General features: G+C 41.9%; 1 protein-coding gene across 1 annotated transcript; it reads left to right on the top strand.

The window, feature by feature from the left end:
• Nucleotides 1–14,079: 14,079 nt before the first annotated feature.
• TAS2R1 (taste 2 receptor member 1) lies at nt 14,080–14,975 on the top strand. Its single transcript, XM_030856465.2, is given in 2 exon segments — nt 14,080–14,575; nt 14,578–14,975. Coding segments are annotated over 2 exon segments (894 nt in total).
• Nucleotides 14,976–17,007: the final 2,032 nt, after the last annotated feature.

Below are 17,007 nucleotides of genomic sequence, written 5' to 3'. Positions count from 1 at the left end.
GCTACAGTAGAATCTATGATTACCTAAAACATGTTTTGTGCCTGGCAGGAAGAGTAGATTTTAAAAATTGGTATTATCGATTTAACTATAACAAGACAATATTCAGATTGGTGGGTAATTGAGGAAGGATAATATTTCATAAAATGAAAATTCTCTATCATCATTTATTATATATGTAGGGAGCTGTAAATGTACAAGGGTAAGTATTAATAACAACAGAAACTTGTAATGAAAGGTTGCCTTTGGGTTTCCATTTCTAATATACTACCTTGCAATTTAAATTATGTTGGACCAATTTTAATCTATGAATGGCTGAAGAGCCTTGGATACCATTGTTAAATGTTCTTTTTTTCTCACATTTGGAGAAAAGACTGCAAGTTCCTGTGTCTATACTTTGCAGTCAACATTGGTGGGATACAGGCACATATATGGGGGGTTTGCACATCTCTCCCCCCAAAAATGGTCATTAGTCATGCCTTGGAAGGACCATAGCCACCATGTCCCATTCATCAATGTCCTACCATTATTCCATCCTGCTCCCATGAAGGCTGCCCTAGTCATAACTAGGAGAAGTAAATCCACAGTATCCACTCTTCTAGACTACATCTGACTATTCACTGGAATAAGTCAAAGAGAATTGTATATCTTTTCTGGGATTCTGTTTTCTCTTTCTTCATACAATAAGGAGTTGGCACAAATAAGCACTAATATCCTTTGCAGATCTGGGGTGATATGGTTCTGTATTAAGTTTACTGTATTGAATTCAGAAAGTCAAGTTCATGTTTTCTTTTTTTTTTCACTCCTTCTGAATCAGTGCGATTCATTCCATTGCCTAGTCACAGGTTGTATCTTTCATCCCGCTCATTTGTCCCAGAAATGTTCACAACAGGTAGATGCTAGACTATGGTGGGTAGATGGAATAATATTCTCTGCCAGAGGAAAACCACTACAAAGATTATGTAATACTGAAGTCTGACTAGCAACACCTTCCTAAAGCTGAGAAGCTTTGTTTATCTATTTTTTCATTGTTGTTCACTCAGCAGATGTTTCTAGAGTATCACCATATATATCCACACATATATGTCTCTTCTTAGATGCAGGGGATGAGCCGTGTCCCCAAACCACAGGACATGGGAGACCATGAAGCCTACTCCCAGCTTCTGGGGAAACAAAGCAAGAAACAACAATCTGGGTCTTCTAGAAGTTGACAAAATTATGTCTGGGGAATCCTGTCTTGAGGGGGAGAAGGAGAAACAAGTCTTTATGCATGAAAACCCGGAATGCCCAGTCCCACCATTTCATTTCAATTACATTTCATTGTAATTCCTAAGTGATATCCTTTCTCTGTGGGGCAGGAAAAAGAGTCTCAGCTCCTAGGTTAAAAGGGAACCATTCAAGATTGGACCAGGGCAGAAACTGCGCTATGGTTTTCAAGATCATATGCAGCATCTTCATCCATGTGTCCAGTCTGATGGTTGCAACCAACAGATACGCCAATGCAGATTAAAGTCTATAGGACCATACATCCTCTGAACAAAGTATAGCCATTCAGTGTTCAATGCCAGTGACAGTCTATGCAGTGCAGAGTGAATAAAACTGATGTCCATATGGTAACCTCACGCTTTGTGAACTCTTCCTATAGCACAATAAAACCCTGAGCTGTTCAAGTGAGTTTGTGATGGGGAAGGAATCATTAAATGTGTAGGGAGGGCTTCCCTGATGGTGCAGTAGTTAAGAATCCACCTGCCAGTGCAGGGGACACAGGTTCGAGCCCTGGTCCGGAAAGATCCCACATGCCACAGAGCAACTAAGCCTGTGTGCCACAACTACAGAACCTGTGCTCTAGAGCCTCCAAACCACAACTACTGAGGCTGCGCACCACAACTACTGAAGCCCGAGTGCCTAGAGCCCGTGGCCTGCAACAAGAGAAGCCCAAGCACCACAACAAAGAGTAGCCCCCACTCGCCGCAACTACAGAAAGCCCGCACGCAGCAACCAAAACCCAACGCATCCAAAAATAAATAAATAAATAAATTGGGGGAAAAAATGTATAGGGGAACCTCAGAAAAGAATTTTTTATTTTTTCTAAACAACTCTCCTACAAATATGTTTGAAAAAACTTTGCATTTATTGAAGCGAGCACTCAACTTTAACTTCACAGGTTTGGGCCCTAGGAATATCACTAAACGCCTGGCTGTAGGAAAGTCACTTCTCTGGCTCTAATTCTTAAATGTGAAAAATGAAAAGCACATCTCTGCTTTTCTATATAGCCCACAGCTATTATATTATAGTACATCCAGTGTGAGGAAAACCCACCTCAAGCTTTCTTCAGCAAAAACTGGGAATTTAAAGGTGCATTTAAATGTCAAGGCCAACAGTATATGAGGGCTGACTCTGGGGGCTGACGAGTTCTGAGCACTGGTCTTGCTCACTCTTCTCTGGGCACTGATGTTCATTGCATAGAATCCATTCTTTGGCAGGTTCAGGTCCCTCCTCATGGTGGCAAGATGGCTGCCAGCATCTTCAGGTAAACATCCTATCTCAGACAGAGAGGCTTATTTTGCCCAGCCCGCTATATCAAAAATTCTGGGATTCATTCTGACTTGATGAATTTAGACTTCATGCTCATCCTTGAATGGATCTCCCCTGGCCAGGTGAGTGGTTATGTTAACTGTTAACACTTGGTCATGTGCTTCTTCCTGGATTCAGAGATGAGGACAACCCCAAATAAGAGACATACAAAGATGGATGCGGGAATGTTGGTTCCTCCAAAGGAAGTCAGGTTAAAGAGGAGGGAACGAATGTGGGGAAGGCCAAAAATAGCCGTTGTCCAACCTTTATCCCTGAACCGCTCAAAGGCATTTTCACTGTCACTGAGCTTTAACATGGGAGGAAGTGATGCTTAATGTTTAAGAACACAAATAGTATTTAATATCAGATTTGGGTCCACATCTTGGAAATGTTACTTTTTAACTACATGTCTTTGGGCAATTTCCAATCCTCTGTGCACCTCAATTTAATAATCTGTAAAGTGGAGATAATGTTGATTCAATAGAGTGGTCAAGAAGGCAGATTGATACCGTGTCTGTCAATTGTTCAGCATTTTAAGAGCTAAATAAATGGTAAGGATTCTGCCCTTTCCCAAAAGCTTCTGGCTTCAGATTCTTTCACTGCGAATTCTTTCCATTCCCCAAGAAACAGATAATTCCCATGCAATTTAAATTGTTCTGGTGCATAGAAAATAAGAAAAGCTTAACAACTTTTTGATAAATCTAGCATAACATGGATAATCAAATTGATCAAATATAGCACCAGAAAAATCTCCAGACCAATCTTCCCTGTAAATAAAGGAGTGGTATTTCTAAATTAAACAGCAAATAGAATCAACCATATATAATGAGATTAGGATCCCATGACTGGTAGGGTTGATTTCAGGGTTGCAAGTATTAACTCATGTACTCTGCTCTCATTACCCTTCCCTCCCCAGAGAGATGGCATCAGACAGGACAGTTGGAGTGACTTGAGTGCACAAAATAATTTCTTATTTATAGAACTTGGACACTCCAGTTGGCAACCTCTTCCCTACATAATCTTGTCCAGCCTCATGGACATGCAAGTAAATTCCAAGTGCATATTTCTAGCCCTTGTGACTCCCCCAAAACTCCAAATTTATCACCCACTGCTTAGTAATATATTTTCCTGGAATAGGCACCTAAGACTGAAAATGCCTACAATAGAGCTCTTGATTTTAACTTCCTCCCAATCTTCCCTTCTTGAAAAATGGCACCATTGGTCACCAGTGGGGCATGTCAACAACCCCAAAGTATTCTTGATTTCTCTCTTTCCCTTACTCCCCCTATCAAAACCATCTTAAATCCCTGCTGGGATTTCAAATCCAGATATTTCTTTCCACCCTCTTCTACCAATCTCATCTGGGGCAACAGCATCCCTTGCCTAGTGTACCACAGTAGCCTTCAGACTGGTCTTTCTGTTCCCACTCTAGCTCTTTCTGATTCCCAAGTCTGTTCTCCAGAGGAAATGTTTTCTTTTCTTTTCCTTTACTTTCCTTTTTTCTTCTCTTTTCTTTTCTTACAGCAGTCAGAGTAAATGTTTTAGAACATAGGTCTGATTGTGACAAATACACCCCCTCCCCTGCCAAACACATACACTCACACAAACTTTGCAATGGTTTCTCATCACATGAGGATGTAACCTAGTCCTTACTAAAGCCTGCCATGATCTGGCCTTGCCTTCCCCTCTGTTCTCCCCTCCTTGGGCTCTTCCCTTTGCTCATGCTCTCCAGGCATTGCAAAGTTTGGGCCTTTGTTTTTCTGGAACACTTCAAGCTCTTTTTTTGATTCAAGGGGGCATTGCTATCTCCTGCCCTCTCCACTTGGAATGCTCATTCCCTCAATATCTATAGATGATTGCTTCTCGTTCAGTTCTCTTTTCAGTTATCACTTCCTCTCTGGAGGAGTCTGCCTTCCCTGACCATGCTCTCTAAAAGTGCACCTCTGTCTACATTACCTGGAAGTATTTATTTCCTAATTTGCTCATTTATCATCGTCTCAACTAATATGTAATGTCCAAGATGACAGAGACTTTGTCTGTCTTGTTCATTGCTATGTGTTCCATGCTTAGAATAGTGCCTAGTCATAACATGACTAACAAATCTGTGTTGACACACACGGAGGGAAGGAGGGAGAGAGGAAGGGAGAAGGGAGGGAAGACACAAGGAAGTATTTGAAATTCCCCAGCTCAGTTCAGAGCTGAAGACAAAATCGTGAGAACCAGCAGTTACTCAAGTGATGTAAGTGCAGCATCCTTTTCCTCATTGTAATTAACAAGGGATTCTTGCTTGTAAAGCACTTTGAGTTCTTTACGTGTAAGGCAAATTCAGTGTATTACGTGGCTCCATTATTCTATTTGCTTCAATGCAAGTAAATTTCAGGACATTGAGAGGAGTAAGGAAAAGCACAGAAATATATTACGAGGATAAATAGAGCAGAGAAGGGACAAGCATCTGGGAGTGACCTGAATATTCAAGACAAAAATTTTAGTCCTAAAGATCAACCTCAAATTCAAGTGGAGAGAAGCAAATGAATGGATTTAAAGAATTCTTAGTCTGAAAGACTCTGGAGCTTTTCAACCAAAATGTTGTGAATTTTAGATGGAATAAATTCCATATAGGCTTTCTAAGGGCTGAGTTATTCTCTACAGGGAAGGTTCAGAAAGGATGTCTGCCCCGGTTTGCCCAGAGTCTATTTCTTTCTTATTTGAACAATCTTATTAAATATACAATAACGTTAATACAGATGCATGTTCCTTAAAGCAGGAATTGTTCCCTTGATAATGAAGTGGGAAGACCCACTTGGGAAAGGTATTAAAACTATCGCTCACTTTCATGATGACACTAATCCCAAAGTAAATGTCCGTGTTCGCTGGAAAGCAGAAGGATGATCATTATAGCCTTCTACCTGGTGAGAAGCTTGCCAATGTCAATTTAACTGCATGTGAAAAAAAATAGCACTTTCTTTGGAGGAGCTGAATGATTTGAATATAAATAAGCGACCCTTTCCGCCTGTCAGTTACCTCAAGAATATTTAGTATTGTCTCTTTTAATGACTGCTCATTACAGATGAGTGCAAGTGAGCAGATTTAATCAGGGTAATATGGGGTAATCATCATGTGAATTCCTCCACATCAGGATTTGTTCCATCTGTTCCGAGCCATTTGTCCATGTAAAACTGTCACCATTCCGAGCTAATGACTGACAGGTGAGGCCAGACTTTTGTACGTTTTTCGTCTCAGAGTCAGAAATTCTCTGATGTGTCCTTCTCACTAAAACAAATGGCTTCAAAGACACAAAGCGGTTCTGTATTCAGGACCATTTTCCTCTATTTGGTTTGTTGCATTGCTCATTAAAATACTTAGCTCACCCTCACTTAGCACAAGAGCACAACCAACAACCATGGTTATCTTGATTGATGTGGTGGACTCTAAGGGGGAGGCTGCACCAGGCGACCTCGGAGGTCTTCCCACGAGCACTGAAATGCAGCCTCTGGGGTGTGTATGGCATCAGTTCCACAGCGGCAGGAAGGCTGCGCGCCTGGGACAGACGTTTCTTATTCCCCCATCCTTCCACGGAACCAGTGCGCGTCTCAGGCGAGTTGATGTGCCTTCAGTAGCCTTTGTGTGTGCTCACTGAGGAGACTGGTGATGGAAATTATTGAATGGAAAAAGAAATGTAGCTTAAGCCTCATGAATTTTTATTTTTTACTCCTCGGGATTCCTGTGCCAGAAGACCTGGTCTACGTGAAATACAGTTTTCTATGAAGAATCACTGCTACTCCCCAAGCTAGTTCTCACAAAAGTCATAATGGAAAATTTGAGAACCAAATACCCCCTCCAGGTGATTGAATTCAAAAGACAAACAGCACATGAATACGTAGAATCCGGCCTGGTTATTTCCCTTAAGTCTTCAGTGTGCTGTGCGTTACCTCCGCTGGCTCGAGTTGGTGCTGAAAAACGATGTTGCTGGTCTAAACTCAGAACAGAATTTTTTTTTACATTTTCCCCCTTTAGTGTTACCATGACTTTTTTGTGAAACTGAATTGCGCAAACCATGCCGAAGGGCTCAGTATGTAAATGTCATGGCAAGACTGGGGCGACAGGGAAGAGGCACGTGCTGGTCCTGTGACCTGACGTTTTTAGGAACAGAGAATTAGAAAACAAAAGCTCTCTTTTAAAGTGACTTTGTAATATTTTTTTCTCTTCCCTTTGCGATGAAGACCCTAATATAATTGAGTTTTGTTCTACTTAAAAATGTACCATCTGCCAAACACCAAAAGGGAGAAGGAATTCTGGGGATGAGAAGAAAACCCAGATATGCCCTCCCAGAGTCTGCAGGGTACAGACAAGGACCCAGCATTTGCAGGCAAAGTGACAGGCACAACAACGGAAGTTTGATGGAGAAATCACAGAAGCTGTAGTCGCTGCTGTTTTGAGAGCTCCTGGCTTCCTCATTTCATAGGAGGATGCTCTGCCCTTTTTGCTTTTCCTGCCTGCAGAATGTAAAATTGGAAAGTTTTTAGTATTCTTCTCTTTCCACCCAAGGGAGAAGAACAAGGCTTATCTTGATCGTCGTGCTTGGACCTGGATCAGTTTTCATAGGACCCACCCATGAACAACTTCCCTCGACGCCTCCTTGAAGATGTTCATGGCTGTTCCCTACAACTCATCAATGTTGTAGCACAAAGAACAGAGTTGAGTCCTAGGTGGCACAGACACTGCATATTCAGAGAAGAATCACAAAGAAACCTAGGTACCTGCTCTCACCTCGAATGGTTTCATATGGTTTCCCTTCCAGTTTTCCAAAAGTGAAATTCATCCTAAGAGCCCTTTAGGACACCTTCGGACAAAGTAACAAGTATCCATAGGGACATATGCCCCATTTAGGGCTCTGTGGGGTCCATTGTGATCAACTTCTAGGTTGGAAAAGCTTCCATTCCACAAAGGTTTAATAAATCGCTCCCCACTTTGTGCTCTGTTGGTGAATTCTGCAAATACTGAAGTTCGTTTTATGCTACACTGTACAAGGTGACTTGCTTTTACCTGCCTTTAGTTTCTGAATGCTTTGAGGACAGAAACTGTTGTATCCACCTTTGCCCCCACATGTTTAGACAGTGGTGTTCAGTGGGATGTGATTTTGCCACCCAGGGAACATTTGGCAAAGTCTGGAATCACTTTTGGTTGTCACACCTGGGGCAAATGGTGTATTGCTGGCATCTAATGCTTAGAGGCTGGGAGACATGCTATATTGCACAGGACAGCATCCACCAACCCCCCTTAAATATCCAGCCCCAAATGTCAACAGTGTCAAGATGGAGAAAACCTGGTTTAGCATAACACCTCACACAGAATACATTTTAATAAACGCTCGCATAATTTTTCCAGAAACAGTCCATAAGACAGTTATAACAGCAAATTGAATCATGTACTCTTTTATCATTACATTTTTCCTGGAACAACCAGCTCATGTCATAAAATTGTCACAGTTTTGAAAAACTAGTAGGGAAAAGGTTTCAAGCCCTGTATTATCCTGCAGATGGTTGGCTACTGATGGGAATGGTGCTGAATGGCCCTTATATTACCTTCCTTTAAGCTTTGGACCTACTGTATACACAGACTTGTAAGCTTAATTACTTTGCCATGATGGTTTGTCACACCTTGTGTTTTATCACATATGTTTTAATATATATCTGTTTTAAATTTTAGGTGCTCCTAATTTGCTCAACAATTGCATATTGGAGAACTACTACTTAGGAAGCTTATGTTGCTGATTGTACTATATCATTATAGCACAAGTGATGATTTCAAAAGAGTTTTCTGTAAAGGATGCCTCGCAGACAGGACATTCAAGATGGCAGAGGAGTAAGACGTGGAGATCACCTTCAGCCCCACAAAAACATCAGAAATACACCTATATATGGAACAGCTCCTACAGAACACCTACTGAATGCTGGCAGAAGATCTCAGACTTCCAAAAATGCAAGAAACTCCCCACACATCTGGGTAGGGCAAAAGAAAAAAGAAAAAACAGAGATAAAAGAATAGGGACAGGGCTTCCCTGGTGGCGCAGTGGTTGAGAGTCTGCCTGCCGTTGTAGGGGACATGGGTTCGTGCCCCGGTCCGGGAAGATCCCACATGCCGTGGAGCGGCTGGGCCCGTGAGCCATGGCCACTGAGCCTGCGCCTCTGGAGCCTGTGCTCTGCAACGGGAGAAGCCACAACAGTGAGAGGCCCACGTACTGCAAAAGAAAAAAAAAAAAAAAGAATAGGGACAGGAGCTGCACCTCTGGGAGGGAGCTGTGAAGGAGGAAAAGTTTCCACACACTAGGAAGGCCCTTCACTGGCAGAAATGGGGGTGCTAGGGGGGTAGCTTCAGAGCCATGGAGGAAAGCACAGCAACAGGGGTGCAGAGGGCAAAGCGGAGAGATCCCCACACAGAGGACCATGGCCGACCAGCACTCACCAGCCCGAGAGGCTTCTCTGCTCACCCACCGGGGCAGATGGGGGCTGGGAGTTGAGGCTCGGGATTTGGAGGTCAGATCCTAGGGAGAGGACTGGGGTTGGCTGCGTGAACACAGCCTGAAGGGGGCTAGTGTGCCACGACTAGCTGGGAGGGAGTCCAGGGAAAAGTCTGGAGCTGCCTAAGAGGCAAGACACCATTGCTTTGGGGTGCACGAGGAGAGGGGATTCAGAGCACCGCCTAAACGAGCTCCAGAGACGGGTGTGAGCCACGGCTACAAGTGCAGACCCCAGAGACGGGGATGAGACGCTAAGGCTGCTGCTGCCCTGTGTGCAAGCACAGGTCACTATCCACACCTCCCCTCCTGGGAGCCTGTGCAGCCTGCCACTGCCAGGGTCCTGTGATCCAGGGACAACTTCCCCGGGAGAACACACGGCGCGCCTCAGGCTGGTGCAAAATCATGTTGGCCTCTGCTGCCGCAGGCTTGCCCCGCATCCGTACTCCTCCTTCCCCCCGGCCTGACTGAGTCAGAGCCCCCGAATCAGCTGCTCCTGTAACCCCGTCCTGTCTGAGCGAAGAACAGACGCCCTCAGGTGACCTACATGCAGAGGTGGATCCAAATCCAAAGCTGAACCCCAGGAGCTGTGAGAACAAAGAAGAGAAAGGGAAATCTCTCCCAGCAGCCCCAGGAGCAGCGGATTAAATCTCCACAATCAATTTGATGCACCCTGCATCTTCGGAATACCTGAATAGACAAAGAGCCATCCCAAATTGAGGTGGTGGACTTTGGGAACAACTGTAGACTTAGGGTTTGCTTTCTGAATCTAATTTGTTTCTGGTTTTATGTTTATCTTAGTTTAGTATTTAGACTTTATTATCATTGGTAGATTTGTTTATTGATTTGGTTGCTCTCTTCCCTTTTCATATATATATATATATTTTTTTCTCTTTTTGAGAGTGTGTATGTGTATTCTTCTTTGTGTGATTTTGTCTGTATAGCTTTGCTTTTGCCATTTGTTCTGGGGTTCTGTCTGTTCATTTGTTTTTCAGGGGTTTTTTTTGTTTGTTTTTTTCAGTATAGTTTTTAGCACTTGTTATCATTGGTGGATTTGTTTTTTGGTTTGGTTGCTCTCTTTTCTTCTTCTTTTTAATTACTTGTTTTTATTTAAATAATTTTTCTATATTTTTTATTTTAATAACTTTATTTTCTTTACTTTTTTTCTTTCTTTTGCTCCCTTTTCTTCTGAGCTGTGTGGCTGACAGGGTCTTGGTGCTCTGGTTGGGTGTCAGGCCTGAGCCTCTGAGGTGGGAGAACTGAGTTCAGGACATTGGTCCACCAGAGACCTCCCGGCCCCTTGTAATATCAATTGGTGAGAGCTCTCCCAGAGATCTCCATCTCAACACTAAGACTCAGCTCCTCCCAATGACCAGCAAGACCCAGTGCTGGACACCCTATGCCACACAACTAGCAAGACAGGAACACAACCCCACCCATTAGCAGAGAGGTTGCCTAAAATCATAAGGTTACAGACACCCCAAAACACACCACCAGCCTTGGCTCTGACCACCAGAAAGACAAGATCCAGCCTCATCCACCAGAACACAGGCACTAGTCCCCTCCACCAGTAAGCCTACACAACCCACTGAACCAACCTTACCCACTGGGGGCAGACACCAAAAACAATGGGAACTACGAACTTGCAGCCTGTGAAAATGAGACCCCAAACACAGTAAGATAAGCAAAATGAGAAGACAGAGAAATATACAGCAGATGAAGGAGAAAGGTAAAAACCCACCAGACCTAAAAAATGAAGAGGAAATAGGCAGTCTACCTGAAAAAGAATTCAGAGTAATGATAACAAAGATGGTCCAAAATCTTGGGAATAGAATGGAGTAAATACTAGAAACATTTACCAAGGACCTAGAAGAACTAAAGAGCCAATAAACAATGATGAACAACACAATAAATGAAATTTAAAATTCTCTAGAAGGAATCAATAGCAGAATAACTGAGGCAGAAGAACAGATAAGTAACCTGGAAGATAAAATAGTGGAAATAGCTACAACAGAACAGCATAAAGAAAAAAGAATGAAAAGATTTGAGGACAGTCTCAGAGACCTCTGAGACAACATTAAACACACCAACATTCAAATTATAGAGGTCCCAGAAGAAAAGAAAAAGAAAGGGAGTGAGAAATATTTGAAGAGATTATCATTGAAAACTTCCCTAATATGGGAAACGAAATAGTCATGTCTAGAAAGTGCAGAGAGTCCCATACAGGATAAATCCAAGGAGAAACACGACAAGACACATATTAGTCAAACTATCAAAACTTAAATACAAAGAAAAAATATTAAAAGAAGCAAGAAAAAAGCAACAAATAACATTCAAGGGAATCCCCATAAGGTTAAGAGCTGATCTTTCAACAGAAACTCTGCAAGCCAGAAGGGAGTGGCAGGACATATTTAAAGCGATGAAAGGGAAAAACCTACAACCAAGATTACTCTACCCAGCAAGGGTCTCACTCAGATTCGATGGAGAAATTAAAACCTTAACAGACAAGCAAAAGCTAAGAGAATTGAGCACCACCAAACCAGCTTTACAACAAATGCTAAAGGAACTTCTCTAGGCAGGAAACGCAAGTGAAGGACAAGACCTACAAAAACAAACCCAAAACAATTAAGAAAATGGTAATAGGAACATACATATCGATAATTATCTTAAATGTAAATGGATTAAATGCTCCAACCAAAAGACATAGACTGGCTAAATGGATACAAAAACAAGGCCTATAAGACACTGATGAAAGAAATTAAAGATGATACAAACAGATGGAAAGTTGCACCATGTTTTTGGCTTGGAAGAATCAACATTGTGAAAATGACTATACTACCCAAAGCAATCTACAGATTCAATGCAATCCCTATCAAACTACCAATGGCATTTTTCACAGAACTAGAACAAAAATATTCACAATTTGTATGGAAACACAGAAGACCCCGAATAGCCAAAGCAATATTGGGAAAGAAAAATGGAGCTGGAGGAATCAGGCTCCTGGACTTCAGACTATACTACAAAGGTATAGCAATCCAGACAGTATGGTACTGGCACAAAAACAGTAATATAGATCAATGGAACAGGATAGAATCCCGGAGATAAACTCATACACATATGGTCACATTATCTTTGATAAAGGAGGAAAGAATATACAATGGAGAAAAGAGAGCCTCTTCAATAAGTGGTGCTGGGAAAATTGGGCAGCTACATGTAAAGATTGAAATTAGAACACTTCCTAACACCATACAAAAAAATAAACTCAAAATGGATTAAAGACCTAAATGTAAGGCCAGATACTATCAAACTCTTAGAGGAAAACATAGGCAGAACACTCTATGACATAAATCACAGCAAGATCCTTTTTGACCCACCTCCTAGAGAAATGGAAATAAAAATAAACAAATGGAGCAAAATGAAACTTAAAAGCATTTGACATTGAAGGAAACCATAAACAAGATGAAAAGACAACCCTCAGAATGGAAGAAAATATTAGCAAATGAAGCAACAGACAAAGGATTAATCTCCAAAATATACAAACAGCTCATGTCACTCAATATCAAAAAAACAAACAACCCAGTCCAAAAATGGGCAGAAGACCTAAATAGACAATTCTCCAAAGAAGATATACAGATTGCCAACAAAAACATGAAAGGATGCTCAACATCACTAATCATTAGAGAAATGCAAATCAAAACTACAGTGAGGTATCGCCCCACACTGGTCAGAATGGCCATCATCAAAAAAATCTACAAACAGTAAATGCTGGAGAGGGCGTGGAGAAAAGGAAACCCTCTTACACTGTTGGTGGGAATGTACATTCATACAGCCACTATGGAGAACTGTATGGAGGTTCCTTAAAAAACTAAACATAGAACTACCATATGACCCAGCAATCCCACTACTGGGCATATACCCTGAGAAAACCATAATTCAAAAAGAGTACTGTACCACAATGTTCATTGCAGCACTATTTACAATAGCCAGGACATGGAAACAACCTAAGTGTCCATCGACAGATGAAAGAAGATGTGGCACATATCTACAGTGGAATATTACTCAACCATAAAAATAAATGAAATTGAGTTATTTGGAGTGAGGTGGATGGACCTAGAGTGTGTCATACAGAGTGAAGTAAGTCAGAAAGAGAAAAACAAATACCGTATGCTAACACATGTACATGGAATCTAAAAAAAAAAAAAGGTTCTGATGAACCTAGGGGCAGGACAGGAATAAAGACACAGATGTAGAGAATGGACTTGAGGACACGGGGAGGGGGAAGATTAAGCTGGGATGAAGTGAGAGAGTGGCATGGACATATATACACTACCAAATGTAAAATAGATAGCTAGTGGGAAGCAGCCACATAGCACACGGAGATCCACTCAGTGCTTTGTGACCACCTAGAGGGGTGGGATAGGGAGGGTGGGAGGGAGACGCAAGAGGGAGGGGATATGGGGATACATGTATACGTATAGCTGACTCACTTTGTTATACAGCAGAAACTAACACACCTTTGTAAAGTAATTATACTCTACTAAAGATGTTAAAAAAAAAAAAGGAAGACTCACAAATGTTAAGTAGAATCACACCTGCAGGCACAATTAAATATTCATGGTAGAGATGAAGGACTGAGAAACTTCCACTGCTTATATAGTGGAGGAGCCCTTCTCCCAGCCTTGAAGGTGATTCCACCATTTGCTTGTGATGAAGTTGAAAGCTAAGTAGACCTGGAAAATGCGAACACCATCATTAAGAAGCAAATTGTTGCTAGAGTCTCTTTCTTATTTTACTGCCTCAGAACTAAATTGAGAAAACAGTGATACAAACAAATGTCTACCATATTGTTACCTCATTACCTTTATTGTTAAGAGTCATGTCCTCCAAAGGGATTTTAATCTAGTTGAAGAAAAATAGAAAACTTGAATAATCCAAACTGTCCAAAAATCTATAACTTATCATTTTTTTACAGTAGGTGATTTTTTCTTCTCGAAATGCTGGAGTCTTACCTCATTAGCCACCTTTGTTTGGCAGTGATAAAATTTCTCTTTGGGGTTTTAGTAAATGGCATCATTGTGGTTGTGAATGGCATTCACTTGATCAAGCAGAGAAAGATGATTCCATTGGATCTCCTTGTTTCCTGCCTGGCGATTTCCAGGATTTGTCTGCAACTAGCCATCTTCTACGTTAACCTGGCTGTTCTTTCCTTGATTGAATTCCCTCAGCTTGCTGAGAAGTTCGTAATTCTCACATTTATAAATGAATCGGGACTTTGATTTGCCACATGGCTCAGCCTTTTCTACTGTGCCAAGATTGCCACCATTGCTCACCCACACTTCCGCTTGAAGATGAGGATATCCAAGTTGGTTCCTTGGCTGATACTTGAGTCCCCGCTATATGCATCTAGCATGGATGTTTTCCACAGCAAACATAGGTGGATATTTTCCAAAGAACACTTCCTGGGCCTTTTCTCCCCAAATGCAACCACCCAATCAAAGAAATACGTGCTTTACAGTTTGCCTTTCTTTTTGCTGAGTTCTCATTGCCATTACTTATCTTCCTTATTTCTTCTCTGCTCTTGATATTTTCTCTGGGGAGACACACCTGACAGATGAGAAACACAGCAACAGGCCCCAGGAACCCTCGCACATGCGTGCACATCAGCACTCGTCTCTCCATCCTGTCCTTTCCGGTCCTCTATCTCTGCCACTCCATGACAGCTGCTTTGCTCTTTTCTCAAATTTTCAACTTTAGAAGCTTCGTATTTCTGTTCTGCATCTTGCGGGTTGGTTCATACCACTCTGGACACTCTATTACCTTAATTTTAGGAAATCCTAAAATGAAACAAAATGCAAAGAAATTGCTCCTCCACAGAAAGTGCTGTCAGTGAGAGAGAACTTTGATCCAGTCAAAACACTGGCAGTTCAGTGAGTTAACAGTGCCTGCCATGCCTCCCTAAACAAACGAAGAAGTCTGTTCATAAATATACAAAACATCATCTAAAGATTATTTGTCCAACCTGAGACATTTTTATGGATTCTTTCCTTTTTCAAAGGGTTACACTGATTTTCAAAGCATAATGCATGTTGCTGGATTACATCAATGTCAGTACCTTTGCCAGATGTTACCTAACTGTTGAAGACTGGGTAAGTGGTACAGGGATCTTTCTGTATTATTTCTTATGACTGCATGCGAGTCTACGATTATCTCAAAATAAAAAGTTTAAAGAAAAAGGGAAGCACATGTTTGAACTTGTGATAGCAGAAAGATGCACGAATGTCGTGGGGACCCTGTGTGTCTGATGCCTGGTCTTAGATGATTTATCCTGGCTGGAAGCACTGATTGCTCATTTCTTGTCTACCTGGATATTATTTCTGCACTATTTGTTAGAGTCACAGACAATAGAACCATTTTTCCTCATCAGATCAGAGAGGAAGCTGAGGACAGGCTGTCTTTCTCTGTCCTTGTAAGCAGGCTCACCTGCTCCATGGTGCCAAGATCCTAGATGCCATGGTGACGTGTCCCATCAACTGGTAAAAAGGCAGACAGATAGAAGAGGAAGAGAAATCAAGGGTTGAACTCTCATTTTCCATTTCCCCTAATTGGACACACTGAACAGACAATAGCTTGCAAATATATTTCACTTTGCACTTGTGTTCTCAGCTTTGGGACCCTTTCAACTGATGGTGGCAATTTGGAGCTCCTATCACATTGCATGTCTTCTCCATGAAGTGACATCAGTAGGTGGGTGGGCTGGAGGTATCTCCATCTGCTTGAAGTCACAAATGCATTTTCTATTTGACGATGACGTTGGATGCTAGCTAAGATATATGTGTATATTTCTAAAACAACCTCAGAAATCTTTTGCTCCCAGTGAAGCAAAAGATGTTCCTCATTTTGGCTATAGCTTATAACTTCACACATGATGATAGAAAATGTGTTTAGGTTTGCCAATCACCAATAATGTGGATTCAAATATTGGTTTATAAGCCTAAGACATGCAGGCGTGGTTGTACCAAACTGAGGTCTTTGCTTCAGAAGATCCAGGGAAATATTCATCTTCCTGGGTGTGGGAAAGCTCTGAGGCTGTTCTTCCTCTTCCCACAGAGGAAAGAGCAAAATAACAGCCTTGGTCTTCCTGCTATTTTGTTTTCCCATGTCCCAATAGGTGGGAGGTTTATAGCTAATTGTGCACTCAGGTGGTCAGATCTGGGAAGAGCAGTGGTGTAACAGAGGTGATGATTGCCCCTTCCTTTGGAGGGGACAGTGAGGAATCACTTTTATTTTCTGTACATCTCAAGTTCAGATGCCTTATCCTTGAATCGTGGTGTGTATACCTGCAGGTGGAGAAAAGGAGAGCAGAAGAGATTTCAAATATTCAGGGGAAAACTTGTAAATATACAATTCTCATGTGACTTTTTTACTCAGATGCCAAATTCTCATTCAATTTCATGCAACTCCTGCTTTAATAATGCTGGTTAATGAGAAGAATACGAAGGGATGATTGTTCGTATGCTTGAAAGTTACCAAAGTTATAAAAAAGATAATGCATGCTAAAGCAAACTCTTCTAGAAACGCTTTCACAGTCCACTTTCCTAGAAATATATTTCTTCCAGAAACATCGCCTAGCTATCACGTTGATGGGTAGTGCGTGGGACAATAATTGCTCAATCGTTGAAGCAAAAGTAACTGGGTCTTTTGTGTCTCTGGAGCCACCCTTATGTGGACTCCCTAACCTTGACGAATTGTTTTTGTCCTGCTCATTTAGCATGGGGTTAACCTCTATCATGATACGGCATTGTCCGCCACCCCATCCCTGAATTTTTTGAGATGGAGTGGGACACAGTTGCCCAGGAGACTTGGCTGTGGGATCACATGCCCATGGGTCCAGCCAGAGGACTGCTGACTGCAGGATGAGGCAC

Source organism: Globicephala melas, chromosome 3 (assembly GCF_963455315.2).
Source record: "Globicephala melas chromosome 3, mGloMel1.2, whole genome shotgun sequence".
NCBI lineage: Eukaryota > Metazoa > Chordata > Mammalia > Artiodactyla > Delphinidae > Globicephala > Globicephala melas.
This window is presented reverse-complemented; position numbering and strand designations above follow the sequence as displayed.